Source organism: Pleurodeles waltl, chromosome 4_1 (genome assembly GCF_031143425.1).
Source record: "Pleurodeles waltl isolate 20211129_DDA chromosome 4_1, aPleWal1.hap1.20221129, whole genome shotgun sequence".
NCBI classification, from domain to species: Eukaryota; Metazoa; Chordata; class Amphibia; order Caudata; family Salamandridae; genus Pleurodeles; species Pleurodeles waltl.
In genome coordinates, this window is record NC_090442.1 from 365,675,092 (window position 1) to 365,698,217 (window position 23,126).

The following is a 23,126-nucleotide window of genomic DNA, read 5'->3' on the forward strand; positions in this document are numbered from 1 at the left end:
ATTGGAAGTGGAACATGACCAAAATAGTGGAGAAACATTCAAATCAAATTTGGAATTACATTCTCGGGTAATAATAGCTCTATTATAAAGAAAAAATAGAGATTGTATAATTTGCGCAGCCTTGGAGGTGTTGAAAACTATAAGCTAAAATGTATCCCAGTAATAATCAGAAAATAAGGAAAAGGCAATTTTCCACGATATTTGGATTTTTTGTGCATTCAGAGGATGATGTTAGTAAGAGTTTGTATATGTAAGAAACATTAGGAGTAGACTTGTGCTGAATATCATCCAGAGGTGTCAAGGTGGAGCTGGGTGAGGATGGAAATTATGAGTAGTTATAAAAGAACTGATGGCAGGGGATAGTAAATCATATTCTTTGAAAGAAGTACTTGGTCGGTTGTATTGTGTTTACAATTGTGGAAAGGGTATAACAAAATCACCCCTTATCAATTGGTGAGCAAACAGAATACCCTTTTCTTTTCAGTTTTTGCCGTTAAAGGAGTTATGTCAAAATGTATGACATTTATTATACGAGATTGACGAGGACAAAAAGCATTGCAGAAAGCCATAATGCGCTGTAGTTACTGTATGTAGTAGATGTTGGGGATGTTTTAAAATAGGATGATTTGAAATAAAGTTACTATTAGACATATGGATCATACTCTTGAACAGAAAATAGTTCAGGAAACACTGTTCAAATACAATCCATTGTGGTATGAAAGACATTGGTTAAGGTATATAATTGTCAAATTTAAAAAGCAGAATGATACTAGTTAAAGTCTGGAAATCATGCATCACCTTCATTCTTTTTGACATTTTAATTTAGATAAGGAAATGTGTCGATATTATTTTGTTCCAGAGACATTTTGCACAAATGGAATTCATTTGTGAGAAATAATAATTAGAAATCTTAATTGGCAGCATAGAAAGTGTAGAAAGGACATTTGGTACAATTATCATTTTAAGAGTATCCAATCTACCCCACCATGGTAAATTTAGTGGAGAGTAGGATGAGAGTAACATATGTAATTTGAGTTTTAAAACATTAAAATAATGGTTGACAATATTGGAAATAGAAGGTGAAAATCAAACACAGAGATATTTAATTTTAGATGGATACCATGTGAAGTTAGTGTTAGTAAACATATACTGATAACAGCAGGAATTGAGTGGTAACTTTCAGTTTTAGAAAAAATAAGTTTATATCCTGAAATGTTGGAAATGTAATCAATCTCTTCTAAAAAACGGGATCTAAAGAGGAAAAGGGATTGGGCATGTAAATAACAACACCATCAGCATAAGCTGAAAGTTTAGTCTCGGGGGAATTGTGCTTAAATCCGGAAATAAGTGTATGACAGCAAATAAGCTTGAGAAAGAGTTCTCAACAAAGGATAAAACATAAAGGGGAGATGGGACAGCCTTGTCTAGTACCTCTATGTAAACTGAAAAAAGGAGAGAAATGCCCTTTAACAAGAACCCTGGGCCAAGGTTCAGAGTATAATAAATGTAGGACCAAAACCAAACCATTGTATAGTGGTAAACATGAAATGGCAATTAATGTGGTCAAATGTTAGCTACTGTGAGAATATTAGTGAACAATCTGGCATTATCTGTGGCAAGTCTGCCCTTAACAAAACCAGATTGATCAGGTTTGATAAGGAGAGGTATAACAGTTTTTAGGCGAGAGGCAATCATCTTGGCAAATATTTTCCATTCATAATAGATTTGTGAGATAAGTGGAAAATTCTAGCAAAGGGTATTATCTTTGTAAGGCTTGGGTTTAAGGCCAGTTAGGGTTTCCATGAAGGAACCACTAACCTTTGACATTGTGAGGAAAGAATTAAAGAGTTGTAATGATTTAGGCGTAAAAAAAGATGAAAAGGAGGAAATCAATTCAATGGAAAAACCGTCTGGACCAGGTGCCTTAGCTCTTCTAAGGGAAAAATGGCATCTATAATGTCTTGAAGAGTAAAATCAGCTTCTAATTTTCTCAAGATGTTAGAAAGGGAAGAAAGTTTAGGAAGACCACTTGACATTTTTTTGTACACTAAGTTCTAATGCGGTAATGTCCTCTGTATATAACAATAGAAAGTAGGTTAGGAAACTAGCAGAGATATCTGAACTGGAATTCGCAGTGGTGTTAGTAAATTCATTACGAATGAACCCCAAAGTTTCACTTTTTGAAGTAATTCTTAATTAGCCAGCATCTTACCAGCTTTATTTTGAGCTCTGTGATATTAAGATGTAACTTTGAGTAGAATGTGACATGCATCAGGGGAAGCAATTTTCTTAAGATTAGATTTAGCTGTTATAACTTAATTTAAAACAGTGGAAGATTTTGGGGTAAAATAAGTATGTTCTAATGTTTTAATTTGATGAAGCAAGGTGAGGTATTGGGAGTTTAACGTTTTTTTCTTTGAAGCAGAGAAAACAATGGTAAAGGCTGAAAGGCAGCTTTAAATGCATCACAATTATGTTAAACAAAGTCTGTAATAAAAGTGTTAGCTTCTCTTATAAAATTATGGTCTGACAACAGGAAGTTATTAAATCTCTAAAAATTACCAAGAGGAAAATCAAAAGAAGATAATGATCTGAAATGATCTGAAATAAAAATGGAGACAATTTATGATGGTTATATACATGGTAACAAAGATTTGGTAACTAAAATATAATCAATTCTAGACAGGGTATGGTGAACATGAGAATACAATTTGGATTCACATATATCAGGGTTACAAGTTTCCATATGTGAAATAATGGACGAGTGGTAATGGCTGATTGGAATGCCTTATTGGATTTGTCCGTAATGAATTTGCAGTTACATTGCCTGTCTGTAAAGGGGTCCAACCATTAATTGAAATCACCAGCTACAATAATACTGTGCCAGAAGTCAGGATCAAGTTAAATTGGTTTATAAATATTGAATAGAGGAATATGTTTATCATGACTAGTAACACTTACCAATACCCAAAGTCCGTTATTATCAGATTCGGTAGACAAAAAACTCTATTTTTAATTATTTATGACATAGGATGGCAACACCACCCTTTCAAATGATAGCCGGGGAGAAAAATACCTGACCAGCTCACTGGTGTTTTTCTTTTAAACGATTCATCATATTTACAATGAGCTTCTTGTAAAAAGACAATATGCAATTTAAGTTTGGACAAATGATAAAGTACCTTTTGTCTTTTAACTGGATGTCCCAGACCACGAACGTTCCATGAAACAATGTTAAACATACTGGGTGACAAAGATAGGGGAACAGGACCATGGATAACAAGCTGCAAAAAGGAAAATGGAGACAAAATGACACCATTGATGAAAAACGAGAAAATGCATATGAAAGATACAGATGTTGGAGAATGAGTAAGTAATCAAATATTGGAAGAAGAAAGGAAAACAAAAAAGAAACAGAAAGGAACGTTGAAGGATATTGAAAAAGCAGCAGATCAAGGAAAGAAGTCCATATCTGAGGAGAAAAACACAAAGAGGCATCATGTCACGAGTCAACAGCAGAGCATGAAAAACAGCAAAGAGATGAAAGATAATTTAAGGTAAAGAAGCCGTATACACAAGATATAAAAAAAAAAAACAGAAAACAGATGCAAAATCAAAGGATTTTGTGATGCCCTCATAAGTGATTTTGCATAAGCAAGGATGAAAGATGCCATAGCACATATTTAGTTGTCGCATTTGAGGTTTTAGAGACAGAAATTCCTTTCTTCTGACATCAATTGCAGTTGAGTGATCTTGAGAGATAAAGGTGTTGTGACTGGACCAGACAAGGCAACGTGTTTCTTTAGTGGCTTTCAAAACACGTAAGAGGTTAGTGAATTCCAGGAATAGCAAATAATTATTTGTGGTTTGGTAGAATGACGATGAGGACAGCCAAGATGATGTGCTCGTTGAATGTTGAGAGGAGGAGTACTTGGAAGACCTAGAAGATATGGGAGAAATGTCTTCAAAAATACAAGGTCAAGACCTTCGATGGCTTCCGGTAATCCATATATATGAAGATTATTCCATCTATTTCTATTCCAATGTCCTAGGTATGTAGTATAAGTTTAAAAATGTCCTGCTCAACATTAGGCATTTTAGTGGTCACATCCTGTAGATTACTAATGTGCTGCTCCATTTCGATCATTCTAGTTTCCATAACAATCCAGTGATCCGCAGGCTGCTGAAGCTTCTTATAAGTTGGCACACACGAAGGGCTTTCGACCTCTCACTTTTTCTAAAATAGTGTCTTAAACAGGATTATGAGAGGACAGGATAGGTGATGGAGGAGCATTTTTCACCTTTTTTATTGTAGAAGAAGTAGCTTTAGCAGATGTCTGAGGGTCACATGCCATTTTGCATTAACAAATAGTATGTTGTAGGGTTCCTTAGCTGATTTGGGCCTTCCCATATTAAGGAGAATAAACTGAAACAGTGTGCAAAAAGTCAGTGATCAAAAGAATGCCTAGTGGCACAGAACTTAAAATTGGACAGTAATAAAAAAATATAAAATCTGTGAACATAATATGCAAATAGGAAGTTAAGCCCATCAACAATTGTCCAGGCAAATACATAGCATTACTGTCAAAAGCTGTTGGTAAAAGTGTACTGCCAAAAGAACAGTTTCCATTGGACAACAGGCTTGAGGGAGGTTGAGGAAATTCACACATTTTTCTTCAATAGTAACCTGCAGCTTAAATCAATCATTATATTTAGGGAAGAGTTATTTTTAAGGTGTTTTCATGGCCACTATTGTGTTACTTGCAGCAGGAGGTCTTAGGTAAGTCAGAAACATGAAGCACAGGTGGTGGGTTAGAAAACGAAATGACGACCACGCGTGTCTAGAAAGAGTTCACCGCCACAGCTCCGGGTGAATGTAGGTAACACTAGTTGAATTAGAGAGCAGAAATGCAAAAAGGCCTTAAGTCTTTTTAAAGTCCCATGCAGCTACACATCTGTGAGGCTGGCAAAATGAAAAAAGAAAGCCAGCGCTGCACATTAGCGAAAGAGGTAGGAAAACATTTATGGTGCACCAGCAAAATGGCTGCTATGGAAAACAGGAACTCACCGCCGTTGCACCTGGAACAAATTTGGACGTCATACATGAAGCACTTTAGTACAGGAGACAGGTGGAATTGCCAAGTATGTCCTATGCAGAGTTGTGACAGCTGGCAACGGCTATTATGTAAAAGGAAGTTCCGCGTCACATCAGCTCAAAGGGCCTCTATCATCTTGTTCAGTGTTGAAGCCACGACCCCAGAAGTAAAATATATATTTTTGCTCTATTAAAATTGATGCAGCTCTGATCAATCCAGTTTGCTATAGAGGACATACACCAGCAGAAATTGTATTTAGTGGATACATGGTTCTTCGAGATGAACACAGTGGATATTTGGGTCATTGGCATAAGACTTCATTTTAAAGGCAGGATTTTCAACCAGGGCAGCTAGAGGGGACATATAATCACTGAGCAGCGTTGGGCTCAAAGAGTAGCCTTGAGTGACACTGAGTAATCAAAGTGGGTGAGGAGAAAGGAGGCATATGTAACCAACTGTGTTCTAGCAGTGAGAAAAGAGCAGATCCATTTAAGAGCATTTTTACAAATCCAAAGTTTGACTAGTTTGGATAGAAGGCAGGGTGTGAGACACTGTGTTGCAAGCTGCAGAGAGGTACAGCAGAATCAGGATGGCTTAGTTGCTGTTTTCTAAAACAAGTCTAATATTACTTACCAAGGAGAGTGAGGTAGATTCAGTGCTGTGTGATGCTCTAAAACTCAAAGGGCTCTTGTGATAGTTTGAACACTGAGGCCCTCATTACAAGCCTTGTAGGCCTAGGACGGCCAGACTCATGGTGGTGAAAAGCATTACGGTCTGACAGCCGGCACTGCCACTTTTTAGCCAGTCGGCTGACTGGCGGGGCCGGCGGTCTTAATCCACATGCACCGCTGCCCTGGGGATTATTACTCCCATGTCCGCAAGCTTTTGTATGGCAGTTCAGCCGCCATGCAAAGGCTGGCAAAGAAAGGGTGCCAGGGGCCAAATGGGGGCCCCTGCACTGCCCATGTACTTGGCATGGGCAGCCCTGTCGCGCTTTTCACTGCTTGAATTACAGGCAGTGAAATACACGACGGGTGCTATCGTACCCGATGCACCACAACATTGCCATTTACGAGCTGGCCTCAATGTTGTGGGTAGTTTTCCACTGGGAAACTCATTATAGGGCCAGCGGGCATAAGACCTCCGCCACCCACCAATCTCATAATGAAGCCCTGAGTATTAATAGCTTTTTCTGGAATTTTAGCTGGAAGAGCAAGCAGTCAAGTGGGTCTATTATTAGAGAGTAGAGGGGATCAGCCAATTGCTTCTTAAGAAGAGGGTTTTAAGAACCTGTTTCAAACCTGATAATGTAATCACTGAATCCAGAAAAATATTACAGACTTTAGCAAGTATAGGGACACTCTGATTGCGTACCAGTTGAAGTAAAAATGGAGAAGGATCTAGAAGTGGTCATGACTTAATAGACTGAAGTAGCTTGATCTTCAAGGTGCTGTCAATATCATCATAGTTATCTAATGAGGTACCTTGTCCTCAAAAACTCATTACTTCAAATAAATCTGGTTCCACATCGGTGGAGCGATTATCGAAACCTGAATAGTTGCTTTTGATTTTTTTCTTAAATAAAGCTAGCTGAAATTTCACCAAGTTCTTGAAACACAGTGTCAGACTAAATAACTGATTTTTTTGCCACTCATAACTGAGGCCAATGCTGATTTCCTGATATGATGACATTTGTCACCATCTTTGTTGGGACTGCTGTATAACTGACATGGTATCATGTTTCAAAGAATATCCAGCCAAGGATTAATACTAATGTTACTCCTCACCATCCACTGTAAGGAGTCCTGCGGATAACTGCTATGTCTATTCCTTTTTGCTGCATTGTTGTCTTTGGTAGAGGTTGAGAATATTGCTAGATAATATTTGGTATTATTTTACTTTCTCGCCAAATTATCAAAATACCAACATAATGCTACAATGAGTTGATGTTTTTACAAAATATTATATTTAGATCATAAACACACTGATATTTATCCATAACTCAGTTTCATGAATTATGGTCATTCCACACTTTCTACCCTTAATTTTCAGTGGCATTCAAGTGTACTAAGGGCTTACGCCACTGTAGCATCATTTTTTTTTGCCACTCCAGTGGCGCAGTGTGCCATCCCATATTTTCAAGGCCACGCAAAGCCACCTTGCGTAGCTTTTTATGGCCTTTTATATATGGGCCCTTTTCACGAATAAAGCTACAAGAAAGGGGAGTTCCATGGGTGTTGCTGTGGGTGTTCCCACGCAACACCCATGGCACGCTAAGGAATCTGGTGTATCCCTGGATTTACAAGTCTGGGAATGCGTCAGATTCCTACGCCAACTCAGAGGTGGCGTAGAAGTGACATAATGGGGAGAAGTATCTTTATTGTTTCCTCTTTCTATGGTCAATTTATTTTTTGTTTCTCTGCATTCTGCAGCACACATAGAAAGAGAGAAACACCTGTTGTGATTATTTTTGTGCCGGAAGGTGTTCCTTCCTGCGCAAAAACAATCATCCCCACAACGCAGGCATCCTTGCACCATGGTGCAAGGGTACCTGTGTTGGCACTAGGCAGCAATTTGTGCACCAGCGCAGGGGGAGAAGACAGAAATGCTCTGTATCTTGTAGACACTGTTCATTTCTGCCCTTTCCCGATGGTGCAGGGCGGCACAGCAAGACACATGCTATGACGCCCTGTGCCACGAGGGTAGTAAATTAGCTCCCAAGTCTCCCTGTTATCAGTCAATACATTTATTTTCACTCATTACCTATTTTTGCTGATCAGTGAATAAAACACAGCTGGCTAACAGCATCTGACATGCAACCATTGATCTGGTGCACTGTCAGCCACAGTCTTCATCGACCTTCTTTTGACATTTTTCACCCAACCTGAAGATCACCTGAAGATTTCCTGCATTTCACATTGTGGCCTACTGCATCACTCTTGGTGCTCCATGACTGACATCTTGAAGTAGGGATCAATCTGTTCTAAAGCAGGATGCCATAATCCCAGTGACCTGGATGAAGGACGTGTAACTAAGGTGATCTATCAAGCATTTTAACAATCACTTACATAAATTATTGGGAACTGGTGACAGTGTGTTTCATCTTATGAAAATAACTTCACTCACGCCTTCACCCTTCTTAAAGAGCATAAAGGTGTACACAAGACTCCCAAACTTTGGCTCTTGGTGCTCCTGGACAACTCCTAGAGTGGGAGTCAATACATCATTTCTTCATGCGACTTGTACGCTGAACATCACCCATGGGACAATGACCTAATAGTGCTACTGCAAGTGTACCTATATATACATTGAAAGGTGTGGAATTTTACATACTTCCTGGGATTATGGTTAGTGATTCTTTTGCTAGAAATTTTATTTTGTGTAACAGCAGATTAGGTTGTAGTTTTTCCTAGACTGAGCCCAGCCACACTGAAAGTTGGAAAACTTTTTCATCATCTCTTTTTTTCTGCTATGGCTTCCTCTTAAGACTCATTGGGTCCTTTTTCTCTGGGAGACTGTGAATATGGTACTGTTGAAAGGTGCTGGAATTATTTACTTTAGTAGAGGTGCTATCTTGCTTACCACATGGGGCCCTGAAGATTAGACCAATCTCATTCTTCTTACGTGAAAATTCACAAGCTTGGACTTTATGGGCAGGGGAACCAGAGAGTGAACCTTACCGTAAAGCACTCTCTCAACACAGTGGGCCCATCAGACTATGATAAGTGGGCATTGCTGTATAAGAGATAGGTGAGACTGAACTGCGATAAGCTACCAAAGACAAACCAGTAGTGGCATTACCTTCCTTGCCAAAAAAAGACTAAGACCAATCTTTCAAGACTATGCAAAAGAATGTTGCTGAACCTTAAACTAATCCTAGTTAGTGACCAAGTACTCGCCTGATCTGCCCTTTGTCCTTTCTTTCACTTGCTCTCAACGGACCCTCAGCTTCATATCATTTAACCTTTTGAGTCTTCCAAGAAGGTCAAATCAAGTGGTTTTCATGTCTGATCCCACAAAGATCACTGGAGATGGCAAAGAATATAAAGTGCGAGGGAGGATTTCCTAATGAAGTCGATGAGAGGCATTTAACTTGTTTGGAGGGTGAAGATGATCTAAATGAGGGTAAACTGTCTAAACCAGAATGATTTGAGAGGTGTACAATTCCTGTACTCTAAGCATAAAAGAAGAAACACTGACAGTATTGATATAATAAACTTGAATGGGTTTTAGAATAGTACTAAAGGCGCAAAAAGATTGCTGTTGTGGATGCAACCACACACACAGTGGCTATCTTTGAAAGCATATGCAATGTTTTAACAAATGCTGTTCATACCCATAGATTGTCACCTTGGATGGGCACACCTTTGTGGTGACTACATTTGAATGAAATTTGTTTTATATTAATAAATCAATGTTTAAAGACGGCCACCCTTGAGGCATCCACATTCTTGCTGAGCATGTTTAACTGACATTTGTTATTGTAAAACAAGACCATTCACAGGAACCCAGTGCGCACACAGGGACAAAAAATTATCAAAAAATATTTTTAAATGGCCCACCTATCGGAAGCATAGCAGGTGCAAAAAAGTGAAAAAAGCAGCCTACTTTTCTTGCATCCCTCTATTGCCACCTAAAGACACCACTGTTGTGCCGTATTTATAATACAGTGAACCATGGCGGTCATTAGTACAAAAGTGTCAACATTTTTTTATGCTATTGTGGCGCTTTACTACACTAGCGTTAAAATTTTGACGTTAGTGCAGCAAAGCACAGGGAGGCCCACAGGTTGTGGGATGCGTCATTTTAATGCCTGCTCTGCGCAGGTGTTAAAAATGACACTGTGAAATGTTGTAAATTTCACTGCGCCATTTTTTAGGGCTTCCACGTGCCCAAACACCCCCCCTTGCCAACATTATACCTGACTCAGGCATAATGTGGCAAAAGGGTTTTTAAAGTGGTGTGATGCATGCATTGCACCACTTTGTAAATATGGTGCGGGAGAAAGGCCTCCCTAACTCTAGGGTGGAGCAAGGGGCTTATAAATATGCATTTAAGCATCTTATGCATGCAATGGGATGCTGGATGATGGGCAAGAAGAAGAGAAGAAAGAGGGATGGGGAGCAGATAGTGAGATGAACACTAAATAGTCACACCAAAAGCACTGTAAAGCAAGACGTCAGCAGTGGAAAGATATAACCAATTTAGAGCACTGCAAAACTGAAATGTTCCTGGACTGGAAAAACATAAGAATATGAAGGAAAGACTTTAAATCAGGAGCAGGCAAATGAAATAGAAAACAAAGCATTTCAATCTTGAGCTAGATCCTTATTTAAAGTCCATTCTATGTACATTGAGTATATTAGAAACAATAGGTCTTGCCAATAGACACCTAAAGCCAAAATAATGTCTTTGTAAAAGTGTGTTTAAGCAACCATCTGAACACATGCATCAAGATGCATTTGCATGCATGTCCTCAATCTTTTAAAGGGTTTCCTATTATGATGCCTGAGCATGCATGCATGACGATGCAAGCAGGGATGGCTTTATGACAGTGCAATTGGTGCGGCTGCACTGGTCGCAGACCTGGAGGCGGGGGCACTGACCTCAGGGGGTGGGGCACTGTGTTTTGCAATAACATACTATTTAAAAGCACTTGCTGCAGAGTTCCTTGTGCTTCCAACTTTCAGGCAGCAATAAAAATAATTGTTGGACTTTTATGCTTATGCAGGGTTATCCCCAATCTTTTTGCCTCCTGCCTCCTATTTCTTCTGACCTGTTGCTGTTTGAACGCTGAGCACTTTACCACTGCTAACCGGTGCTAAAGTGCATATGCTCTCTGTGTAAATTATATGGTTGATTGGTTTATCCATGATTGGCATCTTTGATTTACCATTAAGTAAGGTGCACTAGAGATGGCCAGGGCCTGTAAATCAAATGCTACTAGTGGGCCTGCAGCAGTGGTTGTGCCACCCATATAAGTAGCTCTGTAATCGTGTCTCAGACCTGCCACTGCAGTGTCTGTGTGTGCAGTTTTAACTGTAAATACGACTTGGCAAGTGTACCCACTTGCCAGGCCTAAACCTTCCCTTTTCTTACATGTAAGGCACCCCTAAGGTAGGCCCTAGGTAGGCCCAAGGGCAGGGTGCAGTGTATGCATAAGGTAGGACATATAGTAATGTGGTTTATATGTCCTGACAGTGAAATACTGCCAATTTCGTTTTTCACTGTTGCAAGGCCTGTCTCTCTCATAGGATAATATGGGGGCTACCTTTAAATATGATTAAAGTGTAGATTCCCCTAGAGAGTAGATGGACATGTGGAGTTTCAGGTCCCTGAATTCACAATTAAAAAATACATATTTTGGTAAAGTTGATTTTAAGATTGTGCATTTGAAAATGCCACTTTTAGAAAGTGAGCATTTTCTTGCTTAGTTACCAGTTCTGTGACTCTGCCTGTTTGTGGATTCCCTGTCTGGGTCAGTTTGACAGTTGGGCTGGTTGCACTTCACACTAGACAGTGACACAGAGGGGGCTGGGGTGTAGCCTGCATATCCTGATGAGCCATCTGTGCTAGGAGAGAGGGGAGGAGTGGTCACTCACACCTGAAAGGGCTGTGCCTGCCCTCACACAATGCAGTCTCAAACCCCCTGGTGCGTGTCTGGGGCTGGCCTGGGCAAAGCAGGATTTCACATTCAAGAGAGACTTTACTTTGAAGTAAGCCTACTTCAAAGGAGAAAATGGGTATGAGAAGGGCACCCAAAACCACAGACTTTAGAACACTTCTGGAAACCAAGAGGAACCTCTGCCTGGAGAAGAACTGAAGAGCTGAGGAAGAAGAGCTGCCCTGCCTGTGACTGTGCTTTGTGGAGCTCTCCTGCAGTTCCTGCTTCTGCCAGAGTAAGAGGGCAAAGACTGGACTTTGTGTGCCTTCCATCTTGTGAAGATCTCCAAGGGCTTGATTTAGAGCCTCCTGTTGTGAGAAGTCTCAGGGACAGCAAAGACTCCTGTCTGCCAGCACCTGGAGTCTCTGGAGAGACTCCTACTCTGCCCTGTGGTGCCCATCCAGTTCCTGGGACCCTGAAAGGAGAAGCTGGTAGCCTAAGAGGAAGAAATCCACGCACAGAATGCCGTGCGGGGGAAAGATCTCAGAGACTCCAATCTGCAGCTGGGAAAATCGCAGCTGAAAATCAACGCTCGGCTGTAATGCGACCAAAGAATCGACGCATGGAGCTAGAGAAACGACACCCAGCATCGCCGATGGAGGCTGGTGAGATCGCAACCCGCGCTGCATGGTTTTCGGATCATTGTGCGGCTGGATTTCCGAGGCAAACACCGCTGGGCGTGTAAAAACAAAGCAAGGCCTGCCGGGACCCGAGAGTTCTGACCGGATCGACGCATCGCTCTCCTGCCGAGAGAAGAAACAACGCGGCCGACCCGACGAAAGGAAAAACAACGCAAGGTCTCGCTCGTGAGTGAAATCGATGCATCGCAAGCCCTTTTTGATGCACACTCGCCCGTGCTGGGTTATTTTTGACGCGCCCAAGGTACATTTTTATGCTAGCAGTGTTAGTGTGTATTTAATTGATAACTTGACTTGTGTATTGTGGATTTTTGTTGCTTTGGTCTTGTTTTGTTTAGATAAATATTCTCTATTTTTCTAAACCTGTGTTGTGTCATTTTGTAGTGTTTTCATTAAGTTACTGTGTGTGTTGTTACAAATACTGTACACCTAGCACTCTGACGTTAAGCTTACTGCTCCTGCCAAGCTATCAAAAGGGTAAACAGGGGTTAGTCGAGGGTGATTCTGTTTTACCCTGACTAGAGCAAGGGTCCTAAGACCCCATTCCTAACAATAACTCTTGTGATTAATATTCCTGCTAGAGAGAGAGAGATCAGAGTTATGTCTAGTGGCAGTTTTTCCTCGCTATAAAGTAGCTCAGTGGGTTAAAATGTATTAAATGCATGTAAATGTGCTTTTTAGGGACAAAGTGGTATGGAAACGAGTTTCAGCTGCTGGGCTCTAAAATATATTATAATAAAATAAGTGTCAATCAAAAAACAAACAAAAAAGTCGGGAAAGGGGAAGCAGTGTACCAGTGTGGGGCCTGGGGCAATGTATGGGTTGAAGCATCGCAGAGCAAGAAAACATGCTTCCTCACAAAGTGTTGAAAGCCATCAAATTAAGAGTATGGAAGTGAGATGTACAACAAAGCCCTCCGATCATGAGTAAAGGGCTTACCCAAAGATAACTCTATGTGAATTTCAAATAATGAAAATTCAAACAATTTTGGAAGACATTGGGCATTATTGAGGGACATATAATACATTCTGGTTTCTTTTTGCCATATTCCACCATTAGTTTTGCTACTCCACTTTGACCTGGAGCTTAGCTGCTCTCTCTCAGAGCATTGACTGCATGTCTTTCTGATTATGACGTGGTGTTACACAGCATGAAAGAAGGGTTGCAATTGGCCTGAGTGGGCAGAAATGCCGCTCAGGGAGGGAGTGGGGCACTGCACTTGGTCTTCACCTGGCTGTAAAATACAGCTGGATGGAGAGTTTCTAAGGACTTAGAAGTGCATATACCACTCCTCCTCCACTTGATGTGGAGAAGGCTGGCCCTGCCCCACCCTACGAAGGCGGAAAAATAAAGGGATAATAAAATATTTTTATTATCCTTTTATTTTTCAGCTTTTCGCCAGTGGGGCGATGCTCCTCCGCTATAGCTGAGGGGCCGCCCCTCGATGTAAAGCAATGCCAAATTCCTTCAGCATTTCTATTCTTACAGGTTAGGTCAAGTTTACTAACATACCTAGTTGAAGTGCTCCAATCCCATTCCATCGGGGCTTGGGTGGCAGCCATTCCTAACATATTTCTCTTCCTGAAATCAGAATCGAGAAGAACACTAAGGTGGTTATTACAACTTTGGAGGAGGTGTTAATCCATCCCAAAAGTGACAGTAAAGTGACGGATTTACCACCAGCCGTATTACGAGTCCATTATATCCTATGGAACTCGTAATACGGCTGGTGGTATATCCGTCACTTTACCGTCACTTTTGGGATGGATTCACACCTCCTCCAAAGTTGTAATAACCCCCTAAGGCCCAAATTTAAGTAGGCCCTAGGGCCAACTATCCACACATTACTGTTACTTTCTTTCACTAATGTGGCTATAGTGTGGCAAAAACGCTGCCCCATATATACAACTGCTCAACGATTGCATTGCACCACTTGTAAACCCTTGTGCCACATTATGCCTGCGCAAGGGGCTGCAAAAATGGCACAGTTGAATCTCTGAGATTCCACTGTGTCATTTGTAGCAGCATTTTTAACGCTTGCACAGAGCAGGCGTTAAAATGAGGCACACCATTATTTATAACGGGCCTCTATGTACTTTGCAGAATTAGCACCAACATTTTTGGTGGTAATCCTGCAAAGTACAACAATAGCGTCAAAAATTATGACGCTATTGTCCCTACCTGTGCCATGGTGCGCTGTATATTAAATAAGGTGCACGCATGGTGGCATCAAACGAAGGCGTTAGGGAGGCGCAATGGGCTGAAAGGAAAGTGGCCCCTCATGACATGAAGGGCCACTTTTCTTAAATCTGGGCCTAAATATTGTTGCCGCTTTGGACGCTTGCTCAATGTTGCATCAGTCCCATAATGTTTATGTGAATGGCTTACCGTAACTTCGGCATGCAGGATTTCTTTCAGTACACCCCTCACCTTGTTCCAAAAGTTAGTCAGTCCCAGACACCTTATGAACATATTTTTATCATCTGCTCCTACCATATTGCTTGTCCTGCATCTTGGAGCTTCTTGAGTTAACTTGGCCAATCTGGAAGGTGTCCAGTAGGCCCTATGAAGCGTGAAGAGGTGATTTCGTTTTAAGGGTGCAGACTTCATTGTAATATAAAGTAAGTTTAAAGATACTTGCCATAAGTCTTGGTTCGCAAGCTCTGGCAAGTCCTTCTCTCATGTCCTCTAGGATTACACACAATTCTTGTCTTCTGCTGCCACCATGTCCCAATACCAAAGAGATACTTCCTTCTTGATTGGCTTTTTGTCCTGCAAAAGTGCTTCATGTTGTCAGTAACCCACCCTAGTTAATCCCTGTGCAGTCCACCAAGAACACAGCTGAATGAACTTTCATTTTGAAACACCTCCCCATTTGATAGTAGAGATAATACATGCCTAGGAAATCAACACAATACATTCTGCACATAATACAAATGAACAAGAGCATGTAAAATATCTTCTCTGTTGCTCTCATGAGTAGTGTGAACTCAACAGCTCTCTTCAGTGAAGAGAGTCTAACACCATTGGGAACTGCAACAGTAAAACACTACAGTACTACTGTACAACCCATCTCAGTTTTGCTGACAGTTTCTTAAAGTTAGTCAGGGCATGATCCTGCCAAAAGTACCCGCAAATAGCAGAGGCTCACTATTAGTTGCTCTGTTGTGAAGAGGATTGACCATCTTGTTGGCATGTTTACTTCCTCTACATACGCACTGCCCTTGAGCAAAGATACATGACTTGAGTGTCCTCACCAGCAGGGGATACGCTGTTGATGCTGTGGATGGCTGCACACCATGCAACACAAAACACAATGGGTATAGGTTCAATGAGGTGTAAGTGGAAAGAATGTCAAAATGATAGGCCTATACACTAGAACCAAATAACGCTGCTCTCTTCCTCAGAGTTTCTGGTGAGTATGGTGCTGGTTAGAGGGAGGTGCTCCAGCCTTTCTTGCGCTACCTCGAGGTTGCCCATGGTTGTGTTAGATGCAGGTGGGTACGAGGATGATTTCAGGAAAGGTCAATCTATTGGAGGTACTGGTCTTCTAGCCTTACCTCAGGACTGCATGCAGTTGTAATATTTCATGGGCGGGACAAGTTTTGGCCACTGGTGCTACCAGCAGGGATGGGGCATTTGCCTGGTTGCTTTATGTAAATATATAATTAATCTTTATCATGATTTCTTATTCAGAATGTTATAAGGCTTTGTAATGCATTTAATTTGTGGTGTTATGTGCCTGTCTCTGAGAAGGGATGTAGATAGGATCATGTGCGAATTTTCCCTGCAACGCTATCTGTGAAGACATTTGATAAAGCCTTACACGATGCTTTGTTTAGCAAAATAAAGTTACATCCTACTGGAAAAACCATTAATAATGTCCATGAGTTTTATTTAGAGTTTGTCAGGCAGGTACTCACTTTCCCAAACCCTGACAAACTCTCAAACCGCAAACCCTATTTAGAGTTGGGAAGACCATCAGCTTTCCATCAGTGCTGCCTCCTTTGGCTCTTTTTACATAAAACTTACTCCTGTGAAGCACTGGCTAGCAAAGTAAGAGCTTCACACTATTTACCCTATTTTAGGCTGATGGTTTAATGTCCTTTTTTCTAACTGTCAAAAAGAAAAATTAAAATAATGATTAAACACCCAGGGAGAAAACTTCCTGGGTTAAGGTGATGTTATTTGTTTATGATTGGGAGTTTGTTTTGAAAAGCAAAAATGTTAGTGACTGACTGTTAACGGGGACCATCCACCAAGCTGTTGGTACCATCATAGGAACCACAGAAAGTACAGATATTACTGTAGAGATCTCGAAATTTGGCAGGCGGCAGTCCATCAGAGTGCGGGTCGTAAAGTCCTCTGCTGCCCTGGTGGATGGCGGGCCATGCTCCATATTCTAAATAGGGCCTACAGACCTTGTTGCTGACATTAGGACTGAGCACGTGCTTTTCCTCCTAACAAGCATATTTCTTCAGGCTTTCTTAGTGCAAATTAAATTCGCAGTTAATTAAACATTACCTTGCAACAACATAACTGTAGCTGATTACATGTGAAAAAACTACTTCTCAAATAGTATTCATTTGGAAATGTATAAGTGGCCTTCATTTAAAAGCAAAGGGATGAATGAAAGGATCAGGGGAGTGCACATTTTTATTACCATTTATTTTCCTCAGCCAGAAAATACAGCAGCAGAGCAATGCAAACTTGGAAACAGTAGGCAGTCATTTTGGTTTGCAATTGGTTATTCAGAAGGTAAAATCCAAAGCCAGGAAGTTGACACAAATTTAACACAAAGCAACCGATTGTTGTATCAAGGTAACGTGTGGAGACTGGAGATGCACGAGGAGTGGTGTTAGAAAAAGCATTCGATCTCAAGAAACTCACTGTAGGTTTCTACTTAACCAGTTACTTGCAGGATAATGATGTAATGCATACATGACCATGAGTGTTTCTTTTAATCACGTGCAAACAAAAAATCGATTGCTCGTTTTGCACGTTTAATTGATGTCTTTTTTTTTTAGGAGTTTAAAACCAGAAGAAAAATCCCTTGGTTTAGGGATTCACTTGTTAGCAGCAAGGGCGCTTGGTAAGAACAATTATTTAAAAATATGGACTATTTAAACATATTTGAAAACGTAGACTGTTACCTTTAGGTGCTAAAAAAAACTTTTTTTTTGTTTGATTTTCTTCCACGGAAGATGAAATACTGTTTACGTTAATAGTTAAAATGAAGACCAGACGCATTAGTCAGTGCCTGACAAGAAAACCAAAAGACACCATTGTAAAAATACTCAAACCATGCCTGCTCTCTTTGTCTTTTCGCACTATCGCTTTCTATCAATCCATCCATTTTCTTTTTCTCATCCTCTCCTCCGTTGTCTCCCTCGCTCATCGCTTTCTCTGAACCTCCTCCCCTCTTTTTTATCTCTCTCGTAGGAAGCTTCCCTGTGCCTGTTGCAATTATCTTTGGGGAACTGGGGAAAATTACATATGCACCAGGAGTGGCCCTAGTCTCTCAAAACCAGCCTGCAAAGGCTCCAGCTGAAAAGGGAAATTCCCGGTGCAATAAAAGCCCAGTCCGCCCTAGTATCAGGAAAGTGTTCTGCGTGCCTCGTGCACTCTGTAACGCTGTGCCCTTTTCCACTTCAAATGTAGCCTGACAGTGCAGCTATTTTCAGACATGAAGAAATCAACTCAAAAAGCTATTTAAAAAGCCCTTCCAGGAGGGGGCTTTGCATCTGCTCTCATATTGGCAGCCAGGAGTACATATTTGAATTGTTTATCCAACTGCCCGAGCTTTTACTTTCAGGGACACACACATAACAATGTACAGTGTTTTAGGGAACTACATAATTTACAGGGTTTGGTTTTCTGTGGCAGTCGAGATGAGAAGCATCTAGTGATTAATGTGTGACTTCAGGGTGTAGTTTTGTGTCTGAAAGCCCAGGGCTACACCGATCTACATGGATTTGATTATGCTGAACTTGTGTGTATTTTATGTTATTTCTGTTTGTGTACTAAGCTAATTACCAGTGAGGTCATCCAGGATTTTTGCAGATGGCTGCCAGCTCTCTTCTGGCAAGGTTAATAGAAGCGCTAGGTCTTCAGCTTCTTGTGGAACTTGAGAAGTGATGAGGAGGCTCTGAGCTGGTGATGGAGGTTGTTCCAAGTTTTGTGGAAGAGCTATGAGAAGGTGCGGCCTCCAGCTGTGGATGTGCAGATGTGATGTATGTGTGCCAGTGAGAGTCTGGCTGAGCGAAGTTCCCGGAAGATGTGTGGAAGTGTATGCTGCTTTTAAGCTATGCAGGGCCAGTCTTGTGTAGTGCTTTGTATAGGTATGCAAGCAGTTTGAATTAGGTGCATTTGTGGATTGGGAGCCAGTGCAGTTCTCTGGGTTGGGGAGTGATGTGGGTGCAATGGGGTAGGATTGAGTTTAAATCTTGTTGCAGCATTCCAAATGATGTGGAGCCCGTTCCTGAGTTTCTTAGTTATTCCTGCGTACAGTGAGTTGCTGTACTCGGGTCTGCTGGTGACCAAGGCCTTTGCGACCATCTTTCTGGTGTTCTCAGGTAGGCATTTGAAGATCTTTCCTAGCATCCTGAGGATATTGAAGCAGGTAGAGGTCGCTGTGTTTAGTTGAGTGGTCACAGCAAGCTTGCTATTCAGGATTTAATCTTATGCTCATTTTTAGAGCACATGGCTACCGTTGGGCATTCCAGCACTAGAAACACAACACAGATTACACTGCTATGCTTAATGGGGTTTAGGGAAGTTTGCATTGTCGAATATATACCTTTTTAGAGATTTCTGAAATGGCAGTTCATTGTCCATTATCTGTATGGTGTGAGGAAGGACGATTCATAGCTTTTGACAATGTAGCTGTCTGAGCGCCCTCCAATTCCTTGTTTATGGCTTTTTACTTTACTTTAACCGAATAGTGTAGAATGGAGATTGACTGGTAGTTTGCAAGTTGCGTGGGGTTTGACAAGGGTTTCTTTAACAACCACTGCATGTGTCCAGGGATCTGGGAATACCTCGGGTGATTAAAGTATTCATGAAGTGGTTAAGGACTTCACTGATAGGGGTGGGTCCCATATTTTAGATGTGGTGGGGTGAGGGTTATGGTGGTGTCCCTAAATGAATTGTACTGGTGGTAGTGGCTATTTCAACATTCATTAATGTTTCCCAAGCCTTAATGGTAGTTCTGTGGGTGTTAGAGGGTAGGCAGGAAGGAAGATGTAAGGGTTTGAATTTGTTGCAGAAGAATTCTGAGAGGTTGTTACATAATTCTTGCGAGGGAGTGATGGAGTTGGTGGTGGCAGCTGGTGAAGTCTTTGATGATTGCTCATATTTCTTTTCCGCTGTTGAAGCTGTTGTCTATGCTCTCAGCTAAGGCCTTCTTTTTTGTTTCTTTGATTTGTTGATGGTAGCATCTCTGGACTGTCTTGTTTGTCATTTAATTGTTTTCTAGTTAGTTCCCGCTCCATCTTCTTTTGCATTGTTTGCAGTTTTGTTTTGTTACTCAGAGTTCCTCAGCTTACCAGTTGACCTGCTTCTATGTTTTTCTCTGTGCGCTCTTGTTTATGGGGTGCCAGAAGTCTACAAATTTTGGATGCAATCATCCAGGTGTTTCATATTGCTGTTTAGGTCATTGGTGGAGGTTGGTTGATACCCACGTAAAATGTCTACCCAGTTGGAGTCCTGGATGCTGCTTTAGCTACGATTGGCTATGTCTGTGGTCCTGTGTTTCATTGGGTGGGGTATGCCAATAAGGAATTATTTGATTGTGTGGTCAATTCAGGTGAGTGGTGTGGTTGTTGACATTTCAGTGTTGCTGAAGGTTGTGAAAATCGTTTTGAGGGTGTGACCACCGGAATGTGTGGGTATGGTTACATGTTGTGCCAGTCCCAAGTCCTGTAGGCTCTGGAGGAGTCTGGTCATATTAGTGTCACTTATGTCCTCAAGGTAAAAGTTGAAATCTCCTAATAGGATGCAGTTATTGGAGTCGACAGTGAAGGGGCAATAAAGTCAGCAATGTTGTCCTCAAAGGTAGCTGTGGGTTCCAGTGGTAGCAAGATAGGGTTCCACTTAGAGTGTACGGTGCCAAAGTCTGTAGTTTGAAGTGCATGTGCTCCATGTGTGGTGTTGTGGCTTCTATTGTTGATGTGCGGTTGAAGGGGTCCTTGAATATGTTTGCCATTCCTCCTCCTTGTCTGTGCTGGCAGTCTCAATATGCCAGTCTGTATCCTGCAGAGATTACTGTGGTGACGTCAGGTGCAACTTTGGAGGTCAGCTATATTTATGTAAGGAAGACATCTGGACCGTTGTTGTGTAGGAGGTCCCAGATTTCCATGACAGGTTTGATGACAGCAGGTGATGAGGAGTATGCATGATAGCTTGTCTTGTGGTGCATGTTTGTGTGTGGGTGCAGAAAAAGCACTGTTGCAGGGTGACATATGTGTGGTTGGTGTTGTGTTGCAGGTGAAGTGGCAGTGAGTTTAGGCAAAATCATCTTCTATGTAGCACATTGTATCATGGCAGCAGCATGTGGATGGGCACCCTTGGCTCAAAGACAGGAGGAACTCTGTGGAGTAGTGTATGGGACGGAACTCAGTGCTATCCAGGCACAGTTGGGTGCAGACGGGCTTGCCTTTGCCCTGTGCTCATCTGCGCTGTGTCCACCATTAAGTAGTCCCTTAGAGTGGTATGGGCGGTGGATGGGGCAAGAGTGAAATGCCGGAAGGAGCAGCAGCACAAGAGCAGCAGGTAAGGAGAGCAGCATGGGTGTGTGGGAGGAGGAAGGTGGGAAAACAGAGCGCAGGGGGACACAGAGATGCAACAGATGGTTGAGAATGTGCAAGAAAAGCAGAAAGGGAGAAAAACATCCCAAAAGGGCAAAAGAATGGTGAGAACAGTATGGCAACAGGAAGATTAGAAATGGTATGGGAACAAAAAGGTGAGAAAGAGTACAAGCAAGCAGAAGTGGAAAACAGACAACAGAAGGGTGAGAAAGAATGTCAGAGAAGAGCAAAATGCAACAGAAAGATGAAAAAGAGTGGGAGAAAATAGCAAAAGGCAACACGAAAGGCAAAAGGCTGAAGTCCAAGAGTGACCAGGTCAAAGATCTTCAGAGGGCCAAGGTGCAAGAAGGAGCAATTGTGCCCAACCATGGTGGTTGAGGCCCTTTACTACTGATGTCCTGTGGCCCACCCTACTATTAGCTCTGAGCAACTGGGCCAAATAATCCTTCAGTGCTTGACTGTCAGTGCACTGCATGTCAAGCTGTCCAAGGCTTCTCGGGATGGAGGTGGGTGTATGGTGAACACAGACTCAGACCTCAACATACATTGGGCAACGTCAATAAACAAATGTCCAGCAAAATACTCTCTTTTTACAAAAGTAGAATTTACACATAAACACAAAGTGAAATACGGTGCACACTAAAGCACAAACATTGCTCATAAGGTCTGTATTCTAGCACTGTCTACATGGCACCACCCTGCTAGCTACAGATGGGGGTTATTCCCTATTTGTTTTAAGGATTATCCAGGTTAGGCCCCATTGGAAAATAGGAGTCTTAGAAGTCCTTCAATGGCTACTCAAAGGCCACAGTATCCAAGCACCTTTGGTGCTTGGCTCCTCACAAAAGCTTGAAGTACAGTCTTACATGCTCACCCTGGAAATTAGATGGAAGGCATAGGACTGTTCAGATGTCCTCTGTCACTGTCAACTTGGCTGGCGATCGCGATGAGAGGTAGTCTTGAGACAGTCGACATGGGATGTGGACCTCCACAGGGCTCATGTTTTGTTAAGTTAAGTATGGTCTGACTCGGATGGCAGACCAGGGGCTGCTACTTGAGTTCCAATGACAAACTAGCAGTTCTGACTTCACAGTTACACACTGTAGCACACTGTTTACAGATAATGGCCTTTAACTCCCTCTGGGGCCCTCATCTGGCTATGGTGGTCACTCTCCGCACACTCGAGGTGATGTCCCTATTCTTAACAAGTCACTGCACATGGTAACAGCCTTATCTTCACCAAAATGCTGCCCCAGGGACACAACCATTAACATTCAAAGTGACCACTAGCTGTCAAACAGTGATAAAAAGGCTCACACCCAGGCAAGCGGCCCAATCGGTGTAACAGGCCCAATGCATAGGAATCTCACACTGCACTCCTGGGATCCACTCAGCAGGATCTCGAGAGGACCTTTCTTTGTCCAGGTAGTCTCCTTCTCCTCACAGGGTGCTCTGGTCTTGGGTCAGGCAGACTGGTCCTCCACACTACAGACATTCTTAATTCTACTCTGTGATTTCCCCTCACCCAGCATGGGGGATTTGTAGACTCAGTCGCCAGTCCTGGTAACAAACTGCAGAACCTGTGCAGAGCTTCTCCACGCTGATATAAAACTTTAGTTTGACAATTTGGGAATCTCAAGCTCTCCTTTTTTATAAGCCATTTCCAAACACAAATGTGATTTATTATCTCTGTCTTTGAAGTTTGTATTCTGGGGTAGTGCTCTTTGAGCTGAGCTCTTTCTCCAGAGAGAGATCTGTCACAGCAGGAGTGTCTTCATACTTGATAGCCCCAAGCACAGGCCATGTGATTGACAAGATGATCACACCTGGATAAAAACCTCAGTAATCTGTGTATCAAAAGGTAACAAACTAGCCTTACTCTTTATGACTCTCATATAAGCCCAATCTCCTTCATGAGATG

General features: G+C 41.8%; 1 protein-coding gene across 1 annotated transcript in view; it reads left to right on the plus strand.

Moving 5' to 3' along the window:
• The window catches only part of LOC138287751 (solute carrier organic anion transporter family member 1A2-like), a 770,793-nt gene that overhangs the window by 586,514 nt on the left and 161,153 nt on the right, over positions 1-23,126 (plus strand). Inside the window, exon 9 of the mRNA XM_069228524.1 lies at positions 17,426-17,490. Within this exon, the coding sequence (XP_069084625.1) occupies positions 17,426-17,490 (65 nt within the window). The remainder of the gene's footprint in view (positions 1-17,425; positions 17,491-23,126) is intronic.